Genomic DNA, 15,403 nt, shown 5'->3' with positions numbered 1-15,403 from the left:
ACGATCACACGACTCTAAACAGAACTTAATCAGCACTGGCAGGTGTTTGTGCACCACTTTACGTCAGTGACTTTTACGCTGGAAAGTTGTGAGCAAAGTGCTGCCTCTGTTAATTAGGACTCGGTGGGCAGGCCCGTCATGCCAGCCAGCAGCCGCACAACAATAGCAAGCCCTCGCTAACAATCACAGTGATTTTGCTTCCTGATTGCGTCAAATGTTTTGCATATGTGTAATTTTAGCATGCGATGTGGGAAGCTTAATGCGTGATGCCTGCCATAATCAAGAATCTCCGCTGAAGTTAATTCAGGGAAAGATCATGTTCTATTCACAGCATAAGTAACATGTTCCTTAAAAAATCAACTGCTTTTCATAGGAAAAGCCACATACTGTAGCCTATATCAAACTAGGGTTCTGACTATTCTGAGTTCTGACTATTTGTCTTCCTTCCCAGGGATATTGTTCAGTGTTGTGCAATGCAAGTCTTTTTTGTCTATTTGTAAAATTTCCTTGTCAATGTTGAATGCTGTGAAAGCTGACAGAAAATGTTTACATTTTCTAAATGCAGGCAGAATTCTGTGGTTGTCCAGTTATGTGTACTAATCATCATCATGAATCATATTCTTGCCGTCTTCCCTTCTCTCTCTCTCTCTCTCTCTCTCTCTCTCTCTTTCCCTTTCCCTCCCTCTCTCTCTCTCTCTGTCTCTCTCTGTGTTAGGTGTGGGGGGGACTCTGTGCAGGCGCGTCAGCCCCTGTCTCTGACCCTGGACCAGTCCAGCCACACGCTCCTCTTGGCCTTCCAGTCCTGCCTGGTGCGGCTACCTGTGGCCCGCTGCCACCTGCACTCCCGCTGCATGAAGTGAGTCCTCACACTCACACACTGTCTGATACGCACACACGCACACACACACACACACGCACGCATGTTTAGCATCTTTTGACCAGCCATTCATATTCCCCTCAGTGGTTTGTGTCCTCCCACGTTTTGGTATAGCTCATTCACATACATGTATTCATATGCATTATGTACGATCATTCACAGATGGCCCTCACATGAGCGCACAAACGGGAAGCACACCATTGTTCAGGACCACACATGTGCAGTGACCCACACACGTTAGCTCGTGTCCAGCTGTTCCATTAGTCAGACTTGAGTAGAGTAATTAAAGTTGTGAAGCTCCACACTGGGCCAGGTCACAGTCTGCACTCTCCTCAGACACCAACCTCTCACTCTGGCCTCCGGTCACTGCAAAGGACTCCAAGTGCGTGTGTGTGTGTGTGTGTGTGTGTGTCTGTCTGTAATTACCCAGCTCACTGAAACTGGATTTGGAAATTGTTGCCTAAATGAATGTGTGTGCATACATGTGTGTGTGTGTGTGTGTGTGTGTGTGTTTCTCTGTGTCTGTGTGTTTCTGTATGTGTATGTGCCCTGTACAGAAACTGCATCGCCTCTAGGGACCCATATTGCGGCTGGACCCGAGGAAGCACTTGCTCTCTGCTCCGACCAGGAACACGGTGAGGCTCCACACACTCTCTCTCCCACTGGACACATGGGTCAAGGTGTCCATCTCTTAAAACTAGAGCTCTCCAATCTGTGATGCCATGCTAAACTGACTGACTTTGACACAGAAAGACTTGACATAGACTTTTTTACGTTAATGAATTCATCTAGGGACAAAGCGAATGAATCTCCGATGTGTGTGTGTGTGTGTGTGTGAATCTCCACGGTAGGTTGAGGCAACAAGTGATTGGTAAGATTTTCTTAAAGGTTAATCTTAATAGTGGAAAAAAAGTTTCTTTTACTGTCTATGGAGCGGCTAATGAGCAGCTCTGAGAGCAGTTGGGCCAGGAAAAAGAATTATCAGTACATTATTGCATCATAACTTAACAACCGGATAGGAAAGTATTTTTCTCCAATGCCTGAAGATTCCAAATGTGTTAAGAATCGTTATTCCACGGCTCTTCATAATGCTGAAGAATGCTCCATTCACTTGAATGGGCCTTCCCAACGTTCGGTGGTCTGCTAATTTTCAATAACAGACCGTTGCTAAGTATAACAGACCGCTGTTAAGGAAAATGTTTTTTGTGCTTCTATTTCACGTCTTTCATATCACTACGCAAGGACTGGAACTTCATTCAAAAGTGAAAGCGGACGGTTGATCAGCTGTGTTCTAAAGAATGTTTGATTCAAGTTCAGCGTGTGCTGTTGCGAACTATTTGTTTCTCAGCAAAAGCCACGATGAAATGGTAACAAATAGGCTATAGCCTAGGCTATGTAGGCTAAAGAGTCATATTGTGGGGAGTTTATTGTTTCGGTTTGGCAAGTAGCCGTGTAATAAGCGAGATAATGTATAGAACGCCGGTCATTATTGGGAAAATAAGTCCCTTCAGGGCGGAACAAGACCCCTCCGCTGTGCGTCGGGGTCCGGTTCGCCCTGTTGGGACTTATTTTCCCAATAATGACCGGCGTTCTATACATTATCCCTTACTTATTACATTATACACATTAAGTGGCCTGTAACAATGTAATCCATATCTGGTGTTACATGTTTAGTGGCCTGTAACAATGTAATAATGTAATCTATATCTGGTGTTACATGTTTAGTGGCCTGTAACAATGTAATAATGTAATCTATATCTGGTGTTACATGTTTAGTGGCCTGTAACAATGTAATAATGTAATCTATATCTGGTGTTGTGTGTGCAGCTTGCCCTTTGAGCAGGATGTGGAGACTGGCAACACCACCTATCTTGGAGACTGCGATGGTGAGACAACCACACACACACACACACACACACACACACACACACACACACACACACACACACACACATACTGTATGATGATGATTACAGCTCCACACTATCCATCCTCTTTCCTCCTGTTTGAGAGGTTGTGATAATAAGATTTATTTCAGTGCTTGAGCATGTGATGTAAAAATAAGGCTTCTGCACAGATACAGCCTCACAAGTGTGATGACACATTCTATAGGCAGAAATGCACACACACACACACACACACACACACACACACACACACACACACACACACACACACACACAGAAACACACACACAAACACAGAAACACACACACACAAAGGCATCACTCTGCTCATTCTGACAGGAGGTAGACAGGTCCAAGTTCTCTCACCTTTCCGCATTGAGAGGAGGGTTCACCATCAGAGCCCATTCAAGCGAGAACATCCACTTTCCCCTGAAAGGGCCTGTCTCCAGCACACAGCCAGACATGAATGGACAGCCCTAAATGTGCACTTTCTCTTTCCCTCCCTGTCTCATGTATTCCCTTTCTCTTTCCCTCTCTCTCTCATGTATTCTCTTTCTCTTCACCTCCCTCTGGCTCTGCCTCTCTGTTTATTTCTCCCTTCCAGCTTCCCTGCTCCTTCACTTTACATGTCTTTGAATAAGTGGCAAAGTGGTACTCTTACTTACAGACTCATACACGCACGCACGCACGCACGCATGCACGCACACACACACACACAGAAGTGAGATGATTGATTGATGATTGATGGCCTCTGCGCCTGTCTGTCCTCAGCAGTAGTGTGAGAGCGTGAGGACTAGTCCAACAGCACAAGCTCAGCCAAGACACAGAGACAGGGATGTCCTGATGAGTAGCAGAGCAGGGGTGGCTTTGGCCCGCGATGACCATTTAGATGAGTGTGTTGGCGCGCTCGCCACAGCCACACGTGGTCATTTTACTCTGGACACTTTCACATAAGGGTAAGGGTCCTCATGACCGCATGGGGGCCTGAGAACAATAATGTGCAGAAGCAGATCATTTTATAGAGACAGATACACTCTTACACAGATACCTTTGTCACACATCCAGTGACCCACTGCTGAGGCTGGCTGCCTAGCCTTTGAATCAATGGGGTCCTCTTTCAATTCAATTCAATTCAATTCAAGAATGCTTTATTGGCATGACAAGCTCACTTATATTGCCAAAGCAGTTATACAATAAATCTGAACACATACATGTCAGTAGATTTTCATAAGAATAAAATAAATAGGTAAAATAAAGTAAAATGCAGTGTATGATGCAGTGTGTGTGTGTGTGTGTGTGTGTGTGTGTGTGTGTGTGTGTATGTGTGTGTATGTGTGTGTGTGTGCGCGCGCGCGCGCGTGTGCGCACCTGTCTGCATGTGTCTGTGTGTGTGTGTGTCTGTGTGTGTATTTATTTGTTGATATAGGTCACTCATTGTCCCTCAGATTGTGGCATGTTGATACATATTGGGCAGCAAGATATGCTTTATCTCCTTCTCCTAATAATATCTTTAATTTTGATATGTCATTAAGTTCATTAAAATTAGGAATTTCTGAGTTAAATTTGTTGAAGAAAAGGTTTCTTGTTTGATTGAAGGATGTACATTGTAGGAGGAAGTGCATCTTTGTCTCGACCTCACCTGTTATGCAGTAACCACATATTCTGTGTTCTTTTGGTTGCCATGATTTTCTGAGTCTTCCTTTTTCGATTTCCAATTTGTGGTCACTTAGCCTGTACTTGGTTAGGGTCAGTCTCTGTTTTCTACCTCTGACAGTATTAAGATATTCTGCTAATTTATATTCTCGGTTTAGGGCCAGATAGCATTGTAATCTACTTTGATTTTTAGTTTCTTCTTTCCAAAATTTCAAATAGGCTTCTTTACATTGTTTCATAATTTGGTTTATTCTGATTGGTTTTTGGAAAACAGTGTTGTGAGACTGATCAGAGTGGGTGTGTGGCAAGGCAGTTAGTCCTCTTTCTCCCTCTCTTTCTCTCACTCTCTCTCTCTTTCTTTCTCTACCTCTCTCTCTCTCTGTCAGTGTATTTCTCTCTCTCTCTCTCTCTCTCTCTCTCTCTCACTGGCTCACACTCCTGCTGTTGGAACCTCTGCCAGGTCTCTCCAGTTCCCAGCACCGTGAGCAGCCCCATCCTTGGCTCAGGGGGTCCTGCCGGCCTGTCAGCCCAGGGATGGTGCCCTTGGGCTGACTGACGGCCGTCCATGGGACACCCACGCTCATGCAGCGTTGCCATAACTACAGACAGTTCAGCCCACAGGGCGAGATGGAGAAGGCCCAGAATCAGAGCGATGGACAGTTCAGGGGCACAGGCCCAAGGCATTAACCCAGCTTTGTTCCATCAATTATACAGCCACATACAATAGAGAGAGCGGAACGATGTCATAATTTCTCAATCTCCCATCAAGCGATTAACAGACGATTAGCAAACACCTCAATCAATCTCACTGGGGATGAGTGCAGTGAGTTGATGCCTCATCCGGAAGGCTAAAAGCCTGATTTAATGGGGGCGTTCACATAATTTAGTGTCACGTTCTGTTGCCACACCAGTAGATGTTACACAGCTGATTTTAAACCAGCCATAGCATCAACTAAAGTCTGCCGCGGAAATGAGCTTTTCGCCAATGAAACATGTGACGTGATGCGTTCCATCAGCTCCATGTGCAGTCAGCAGCACCAGCTCTCGTGCAGTTTACATCCGACTCAGTGCCCATCAAAGAGAGTCAGATTGCTGAAGTCTTAACGCTCATAATTCAATTATATTCATCTGCATGCGAAGGCCGCTTTGAGACTGTGGTTGCTCCCTGTCACTCCCATCAGCCCCTGTCATCTCCTAATGGACTAAAACATGTGGCAGTTCAGCATGAGGATCAGAACCAGCTTGACTAGACGAGTGGTTGGGAAGGAGTTGGGGGGAAAAAACAAAGAGCGAATGTACAAAAATAACAAAAGCTTGTTATGCAAAGCCGTGGACACAAAGCTTTGGGTTTTGGCACGGCATGAGAGGGAAGATCTAAGAAGTGACTCTTTTCAGTCATTGTTGTGGTTTCAGATGAGTGGATTGGCAAATCACTTGAGAGGGCTCTGGAACCCTGGAACAGAGAGACTCGCACTCTAGTCCCAGTGCTGCGGCTGTGAAAGCTCTTGAGCGCAGTAGCGCTGACATAAGTCACTACTCATGTTGGGTGCAGATGGGTCCAATTACGCCCTTCTGGAGATCAGCGCTCGTGCAAAGGAGAGTTTCAGCAGCCTGATTTACTAATAGCAATCACAAAAATAAAAAAGCTGGACAACCTCATGTCGGGGGGTAGGAAACAGTGAACAGAGGACTAGCTGCTGCTCCTGCCCTCATGTCCCATTTTCAACTGCTGAGTCTGACACGGGGCCCAGGAGAGTCGCTTGGAAGAATTGGAGAGATGTTTGTTTTCCTTGTCCCCGTTTCTGTAACGATCTGCTGAGTGTCTTTAAAAATTGATAGCTATGGCACAGCAAGGCAGAGGCGCAGTTGAGAGAGAGAGAGAGAGAGAGAGAGAGAGAGAGAGAGAGAGCGAAGTGAGCTCAGGTACGACTACAAATAAAGCATGAAAACTGCAAATGACCTGTCTGGAGAATAATGAGAAGCAGTTCTAGCCCTACTATCATTAAGATCAGTCAGTGGTGAAGTCATGATGAAATTGATTGCATAGAAAAAAAAGGATGGATGGATGGTTGGCTGTATGGATGGATCAACTGGAAAATTCAGCAGTAGTAGAGAGATTAACATTTCCAATAAGCCTTTGCTCACTACAGAGCACTTCACATATCTATGATGATTCATAATAACCAGAAATAGTAAAGAAAATGAGGTTCATTGCCATCATTAATCTGATTATATGCAAAGCCTCTGTGCTTTTTAGATACTGCAGACTCTAGATGACCTACCTGGATGGAAGTGCAGTAGTGAGAGACTAAATGAATATTTGGGGTTTTGCAGAGACCACTGAGATGATATCAAACCCAGCGATGGAGTTGATCTGTTCCTCTCCTCAGTGCTGTCTCTCTGGGTGCCCCAGGTCTCCCTGCACCCACAGCACTTCAAAGACCTCTCCTCACTTCAAAGACTTTTTCCACTCCACTTTCTGGGGCTCTTAAAGTCTGCTCTACTCTGACCATGTTTGAACAGAGTGTGTGTGTGCGCTTGTGTGCGTGTGTGTGTGTGTGTGTGTGTGTGTGTGTCGAAACAAGTACCAAATTCAGTCCTAGTACCATCCTCAGTGTCCTTCTAAAGAATATTTAAAGCAACACAGTGTAGTTCTTTTACCTTAACATAGCAGCTATAAACTCATTCTGATGCTACACTAACTTATAATAAGGAGAATAAAGTGTCTGACATAACAAAAGGTGCCCGGAACACTTGATATTACACTATGTAACGTTATTGATAGGGGAAGGATTACAACCATTTCAGTCGTTTTTTGTCTACCTGAGTAGCGTTTAGCGCCAAGGAGCATAGATATCAATTCTTCCACTGTGTTCCTTTTAATCTGATGGATTACAGTGTCACTGGCCAACTTTTATTGCCACATTTTTGTATCCTACTGTTTACAGCAGTAAGAGGGATATTAGGAAGGCATAAGGCTTCAAAGAGCTGAGTGCTGTTTTTTTTTTTTATTCCTGTGAGAACTCTGGGCTGTTGTGGAGAACTGCGCTGTTGCAGTAAGCGTTCAGCGTGAAAGCTGCCTGCTTTACTGATTCCACATTTCCATTTGTACTCAATATGCTGTATCTGAGCTATTTCTGTCAGCATATTCCTGGTGCGCCATGGTTTATTTGGACAGTCGCCTCTGACCGGAAGTCTTACCCATCATTCCCTTCTATTGTTAGTGGCAACGTGTCATGGGTGCACAGCTCTAAAATATAACTCTGTACGTGTGATGCAAGAGAGAAGCAATGGAGAGAGTATTATGCTGAACTCAGTCATGGCAGTCACTAGGGACAGGAGACTTGAAGGAGGAGATTGTACCTTTGCTATTCTTAAACTCCAGTGCTTAATCTTAGTGTAGTTAGAGAGTCCATATGAAAGACTGACAGTCGCAGAGACAGCGGTGTGAAGTGTAACGTTTTTCTCTTGACTTCTTCAACACGGGTGCTCACAAAAAGATCTTTTTTTTCCCTAGAGGAGCTTCAGAGACGTGTTATGAGGGAGACAGAGGAGAAGGAGAGAGATGAGGGAGGTCTGCTGTAGTCCTCTCAGAAATGAGATGGAAATGAGCCCGCTGCAGTAAGCCATGGCTTAGAGTGGGCAGCCTCTGCTCTGCAGTGATAGAGGACAGACAACTGAACACACACAGAACACAGGAACCAGATTAATGAGAGGAGTCCCCCCTTCCCACTTCTCTTTTCACACACACACACACACACACACACACACACACACACACAGGTACGCCATTAAATCCATGTGTTCGTCAGCATATTTAATATGTTTGTGTGTGTGTAATCACTGAGTTGTCGGTACAGATGCTAACCATGTCCCACACCCTCCCTGCTCCACTGGTTTCTGCTTCCCCAATATGGCCTCCCTGACAGGCTGTTAGATTACAAATCAATATCACGGTTTTTTTTTTCAGTCAGCCAATTTCAAGTTGGGGGGGGCAGATCCATTTGGACTGACTACGCTGCTGTAATAACCAAATCCCTGTTGTAAATAAGAGACGCTTAGACAGAGGCCTCTCTCTAGCACGCCCTGTTAAAGTACGTGACACACAGTCCCTGAGAGAGAGAGAGAGAGAGAGAGAGAGAGAGAGAGAGAGAGAGAGAGAGATGGGATGGAAGGAGATGGAAATAATGGAGGTGAAATTGAAGAACATCCCCAGAGTAGTGGAGGGTGAGAGAAGACTAGAGGTGTGGGATAGAGTGAGAGAAGACTAGAGGTGTGGGATAGAGTCAGAGAAGACTAGAGGTGTGAGAGAAGACGAGGTGTGAGAGAGAGTGAGAGAAGACTAGAGGTGTGAGAGAGAGTGAGAGAAGACTAGAGGTGTGAGAGAAGACGAGGTGTGGGATAGAGTGAGAGAAGACTGGATGTGTGGGATAGAGTGAGAGAAGATTAGAGGTGTGGGATAGAGTGAGAGAAGACTAGAGGTGTGGGATAGAGTGAGAGAAGACTAGAGGTGTGGGATAGAGTGAGAGAAGATTAGAGGTGTAAGAGAGAGGAAGAGAAGACTAGAGGTGTGAGAGGAGACTAGAGGTGTGAGATAGAGAGAGAGAGAGAGTGGGCTGCAAAGACATAAGTACAAGTATATATACTCTTTTGATCCCGTGAGGGAAATTTGGTCTCTGCATTTATCCCAATCCATGAATTAGTGAAACACACACAGCACACAGTGTACACACAGTGAGGTAAAGCACACACTAATCCCGGCGCAGTGAGCTGCCTGCATCAACAGCGGCGCTCGGGGAGCAGCGAGGGGTTAGGTACCTTGCTCAGGGGCACTTCAGCCACGCCTACTGGTCGGGGTTCTGAACCGGCAACCCTCCGGTTACAGGTCCGAAGTGCTAACCAGTAGGCCACGGCTGCCCGTAATGAGAGCTGAAAAAAAGAGGCATGCGAGTGAAAGGGAGTTAGACCATGTCATGGACAAAAAGAAAGATGTATATTACAGCAATATAGTGCCAGTATGCTATTGAAGTCTCTTGAGTTGAACTGAAGTGAGAGAGATAAGAGCAGAGCAAAGAGAGCGGGTGACAAATGATGTCGCTGCTCGCACAGTGGGAGTCTAATTGGTAGACGTTAACTTATTTTTGATGGTTGCCAAGGAAATCTCATTAATAAAGTCTTTTTATATAAGAGTACACAGTGCAGAAAAAAAAACACAAGCTACCTGCAGAAGTAGGCAACAGAGGGGAGAGTAGATCATAGCCTCTGAAGGGAAATGGATGTAATGCTCAGAAAGATCAACATTTCTGTGTGCTCCACATTACTTGTTCGCAAAAATGTGCTGGAGGCATTAATAGAAGTTCAAGGATAAGTTTTGTCTAGGTGTTATGCAATCATGTTTTCAGATTCCATCTGTATTCACAGTGCGCCCCCCCCCCCCTTTGCCAGTGCCTCCTGTGACTGTAGAGAAACTGTTGAGGAGCAGATTCCTCCTTTTGTTCGTGTTTTGCATCAACACACCCAGCCCTATCACCTGCTCTGTGCTTGTGTTATATATGCGGCAAACCTGATTATCATATGGAGCTGGCAAGGAGACAAACGCACTCTGTTGCCATCTGGTGTCAAAATATGGAACATATTTTTTGATGCTAACGTGACATCACATTACATTTAGCAACAACATTGTTGCTTCACCACTCATTTTCTACACTCTGGAGGTACTCCAGGTGGGAGCAGATTGTTTTTGGAATCCTAATTCCATTTTGTTGGTCTTTCTCTAGTACTGGTACATTTCAATTGTTTTGTCAGTAGCTTGTTGAAAATTCCCCCCAGGGATTTAAGAAGGGATGGCTGGATATTTTGAATCATTTGCAATCCTATCTCTCTCACTGTCTCTGTCTGTCTCTCTTTTGCGTGCAGGTCTCCTGAGGGAGAGTTTCATGGACGAGCCAGAGAGTCTAGTGACTCTGAACCTGCTGGTGGTGGCCGCAGTGTCAGCCTTCTCCACGGGGGCGGCGCTGTCGGGCCTGGCCGTGTGCTGGATCATGGGCCAGAAGCACCGGCAGCGCTCCCGCAGCCGAGCCGCCGGCTCTAGCTCCCAGCGCAAGTCCGAGAAGGAACCGCACGGCATGCTGGGCCCCAGCGGCGCCGGCTCGGTCATCAGCGTGTCGCGTCACAGCGTGGGGACGGCCGGCGAGCGGCGCTCTCAGGGCGAGACGCTGTTCGTCATGCCCAACGGCTGGGTGAAGGCCGGCGACTTGGACCCGGGGCTGCTGCCCACGCCTGAGCAGACACCTCTGCAGCAGAAGCGCCCGCCGCCGGGCCTGCGCATGTCTGAGTCCGGCTCCAGCTGGGACCAGAGCCAGAGCCAGATCTACCTGAACTCGGTGGGGACGCAGTGTCCTCCTCCGGGCACCGCCATCTTCCTCAGCTCCAAGCTGCTGCACGGCGCGGGCGGCGGCAGCCGCCGGCTGGACGACTCCACCGACGCCATGGACCGCCAGACGTCCCGCTACGTCTCCCTGTCCAAGTACCGCGAGCAGAGCCGCCCCGGAGCGCCGCTGCGCAAGTCGGCCCCGGACTACAACTACCCCATGACGCCGCAAGACTCGCCCGACCGCCGCAGGGTGGTGTCGGCCCCCAGCACCCAGGTGGAGTACGGCGAGCCCCTGCGCTGGACGCACGACGGCTACATCATCAGCAGCCACGGCATGCCACCGCCCTCCGCCGGCCACCACTACCCCGGGCCGCCGCCCCCGCCGGGCCTCACCCGCTCCGTGCTGCACGGCTCCAGGGGCCTGGCCGAGCTGGTGGACTACAGCCACCTCCTCAGCAAAGCGGGCAGCGAGCGCAGCCCCATGGGCCAGTGAAGGCGGAGGCAGCGCAGCCCTGCCCAGGTCCTCTGGCTTCATCCATCTCCAGCTGACTCCCCTGCGGGATATCCAGACCGCTCTCTGAGCCACCCTCCCCCCTCCTTCCCTCCCTCCCTCAATCTGCATTCCCATTTCTGCCTGTTGTCCATTTGGCTCTCGCTGTCGTTGGTTCTCTCATCCTCTCCGCTGCTCTCTCTCTCTCTCTCTCTCTCTCTCTCTCTCTGTGCCTGTGCCCTACCTGGCTGGGAGGAGCTGGTTCTGATGTTCTGATACTGCAGCACTGCCTGAGACTGAGGACGCCGGGGAGTCGCGCTCCGAAGCAGCTGCCACCACCTCGCAGACAGCCAGCTTGTGCTCACCAGCCACACACATCAGGGGCCGACACCACGACCGGGGACAGAGAGCATCCGTCAACATCCATCCCAGCGAGCTGGCCTTCCCTCTGTCACCATAGCTCCACATCCATCCACTCATGTTGGGCACAAAATGGCAGCTCTGCCCTCAACAGGCGTTTAGGAGAGATGTAATGAACGGCGCCAGCCTGAGGAGTTCAGAGATGGAGGAGGAAAGTGCCAGGGGACATTTATTACTCCTACAGCCAATAAGGAACAACATAACCGGCAACACCGTCTGAATGTGAGCACGGAACTAGAACTCTTTTTCTTTTACAAAACTCCAGAAAAACTACTGATTTGTCAGCACACTTTCACCTGCCTGGCATTCCCAAGTAATGACACGTACGCTTTTTAATGGCCAATGGTCTCCCAGTGGACTCTCCATGACAGGAGGAACAGGAGAGTCATGGTTGCTGTCCGCTCACACAGCTCATTCTGCACAGTCACATTCTCTGGACTCTCATCTGTGCTGTGTGTGTGTGTGTGTGTCTGTGTGTGTCTGTGTGTGTGTGTGTGTGTGTGTGTGTGTGTGTGTGTGTGTGTGTGTGTGTGCATGTGTGTGTGTGTGTGTGTGCATGTGTGTGTGTGCGTGTGTGTGTGTATCTGTTTGGATGTTTGTGAGTGTGTGTGTGTGTGTGTGTTTGTGGATCTGTGAGAGAAGATAAGGGACAGAGAGAGAGAGAGTCCACTACTAAACATGCAGCAAGGACTGCAAAGACTAAAGAGCCCAAAGTGTTTGATAGTCTCAAGCTGGCAGTGAAAAACTGACTGACAGGTTGCGATGGAGAGACAATGAGATTGGAAGCGGTGATCTTCAAGAGGGAGTTTTTGTGAAATAGTGTATATTAAGTTTTTATATATATTAGGTTAGTGAAAAAATCCAAACATATGTTCCTCGCCCAATATGTGCTTAATTAGGTCACAAGAAAGGTAAACGAAAGGTAGAAGAAAGGAACAGAATTAAGAAAATGTATCATTTATTTTCAGATGCAAGATCAGGTGAACAGTGTACAGGTGTGTCAGTTGATTTGTTTTAGGTGTGCCTGGTTAGAGAAGAAAGTTGCGCCAACAAGTAGGGGGCCAGACTACAGAGTGCTTCACAGAGTATATGTTGTAAAAGCAACACATTACTGATCAATATAAAGTTTTTCTGTTCAATTCACACCTGTACACACAGACACATAGTCTCTCTATCTCTTTCTCTCTCTCTCTCTCTCTCTCTCTCTCTCTCTCTCTCTCTCTCTCACAATCATCCTTCCATTGTTTTTTACAATTTAAATTGGACTAAATAACAGCCAGTGAACCACATGATACACAGATACATATCATCACTTATTGATTAATTTGTGCATTTTACACTCAGTGGGAATGGTATAAAAGGCATTACTGTATACTATTAGAGTTGCCATCAGTTTGAGATCTTTAAGTGCTTCTCACCTATAACACTGTACCACATCTGCCTCCATAAGTGTCAAAATATACAACTGTATATGCAGACTTTAGAACATATTTCATGTCAATACTGAGCCACTGAAGTTTTGTTGGTAGAATAATGCAGTAGAATAATAGCGTTATAATGAATCACTCCATTTGCAATTCATATGAAGCGATTGACTTTAGAATGTGTTTGTTCATCTTCAGAGATGTCAATGAATTGTCTTCATATGTGTCCCCTCTTTGTGTGGTCGTGTGGCACGTAAAGGTGACACTTTAAAATGAGATGTGTGCGCAGTGGAGGGGAGCAGATACTGAGGGTGCACTGCTCAGCCATTATTGCCAACGCAGCCATCTCCCCGAAGACAACACATTTGGCCTTCAATGTGTCTTGTTCGTTCATCAAGCTGTTGCCTGAAATGAGAAGCACAAGACTGAACTGTTTAGGGTGCACCGACTGAACTGTTTAGGGTGCACTGACTGCTAGTTTGACAATTCGGATTGAGGCTCCTGATGGTCTTAGCTGCGAGTTGGACTCTCCTCAGCTGTTCTGTGAACGTTGGCCTTCTCTGGAGCCCTGGTGATGAGTGACTCATGTAATTACTGACTTTTTCTCCCTCACTCTCTTTCCCTGTTTTTGTAACATATCATGCAGACTGAATTCATCATGTGCGGACTTGAGTGGTGTGCGGAGCTGCTGTTCAGGGGACTGTGGGGTAGATTGGGGCTCTGACTCACCTCCTGTGTACATAGTGTGAAAATGGGTTGTAATTCTGGAATAGGGGCAGCAGACCATGTTTTACTGCCGCTGTGTATAACAAAATGTCTGAATATACAGGTGTTTTTTAATATATATACAGTATATCTCACCAACATGGTACAGACTCAAATACACATGAAGTGAAATGCATCACAACACACACACACACACACACTCACACTCACACTCACACATTTGACACATTGATGAAAATAGAAGTGTTATCACTAATAAATCCTTGAATCATTTCATTTTTACCTCATTGTTGTGAGGCCTGTGTTTTCTTACAACAAGACAATTGAGTGGTTATGGTTATATGGTTTTATGAGAAATTGTGCTACTTAGAAGGGAGTTAGGAATCGTATTACTGTAAGGAAGGTCCATGCTACTGTATACTGCTTGCACACTGAAGGAAACTACACAAAATAACATGTAGTTTGGTTAGCATGAAAGGACAACCCTGCAACCATAAGAACCCTCTCTGTGGCCCAATAACTCTATTCTCCAGGATTACTGCCCATACATCCATCTAGTTATCTAGTTTCAAGATATACAGTATCAAGGTTTTTTATGTCTTCTTTTTACATGATTTGGCTTTTAAAGACTATCTAATATATAGATATTAGTCAAATATCATGTGTACATAGAATACCAATATCTCATATCCCAATTCCCATTGCCTGCTAGCCATGCTAATAGCCTAAAATGTTGCCATTTAACTAAAACACACATCACGGCACAAATTGTCCATCATTAATGCAAATGGCCAATTTTGTAAACATACCCTCACAGTAAACTGCACGGCATTCCATAGTGTTTCTAGTGGCTTCTAGTGGTGAATCAGCTATGCTTTGGTATGATGGAAGCCTATTTGAAAAAAGTCATATCATGGGAAAATAAAACCAGTACATCTGGTACATCACTCAGCACTAGTTCAGAATTAAATGAAAAGAATGCAACTGACAGACAGACAACCCAAACACATCAGTTGTTGATACGGACACACAATAAAGTCAAACTGCTCGTTCTTACAGCCTTTAACACCATAAACTTTTGAAGGTTTTCAATTATCACAATAATTTAGAAGCTCCCTCAACCTGTACCTGTGGAAACAGCCCTTGACCTGAAGATTCCTGGAATCCTTCACACCTATTTAGATCCCAGAACCTTCCCTGACCTCATGAAAATAATACTCTATCTTGATAAAACTACTTGTGAATGCATTTTAACCTCTCGTATGTATCACATGGGGCAGCCATGGCCTACTGGTTAGCGCTTTGGACTTGTAACCCGAGGGTTGCCGGTTTGAACCCCGACCAGTAGGCACGGCTGAAGTGCCCTTGAGCAAGGCACCTAACCCCTCACTGCTCCCTGAGCGGCGCTGTTGTTGCAGGCAGCTCACTGCACCGGGATTAGTGTGTGCTTCACCTCACTGTTTGTTCACTGTGTGCTGAGTGTGTTTCACTAATTCACTGATTGGGATAAATGCAGGGATCAAAAGAGTATAT

General features: G+C 46.4%; 1 protein-coding gene across 1 annotated transcript in view; it reads left to right on the top strand.

Annotated features, from left to right (window-relative positions):
* The window catches only part of sema6ba (sema domain, transmembrane domain (TM), and cytoplasmic domain, (semaphorin) 6Ba), a 33,797-nt gene extending 22,494 nt beyond the window's left edge, over positions 1-11,303 (top strand). The window contains exons 13-16 of the mRNA XM_076295839.1: positions 716-856; positions 1,435-1,512; positions 2,705-2,763; positions 10,354-11,303. Of these exons, the coding sequence (XP_076151954.1) occupies positions 716-856; positions 1,435-1,512; positions 2,705-2,763; positions 10,354-11,303 (1,228 nt within the window). The remainder of the gene's footprint in view (positions 1-715; positions 857-1,434; positions 1,513-2,704; positions 2,764-10,353) is intronic.
* The last annotated feature ends 4,100 nt before the right edge of the window (positions 11,304-15,403 follow it).

Source organism: Alosa pseudoharengus, unplaced genomic scaffold, assembly GCF_046254945.1.
Source record: "Alosa pseudoharengus isolate Yale_2024_CS ecotype anadromous, Long Island Sound unplaced genomic scaffold, YU_APseudo_1.1 YU_APseudo_1.1_scf_2, whole genome shotgun sequence".
NCBI classification, from domain to species: domain Eukaryota; kingdom Metazoa; phylum Chordata; class Actinopteri; order Clupeiformes; family Clupeidae; genus Alosa; species Alosa pseudoharengus.
Note: the sequence above shows the minus strand (reverse complement) of the source record. Positions and strands in the feature narration are given on the sequence as shown.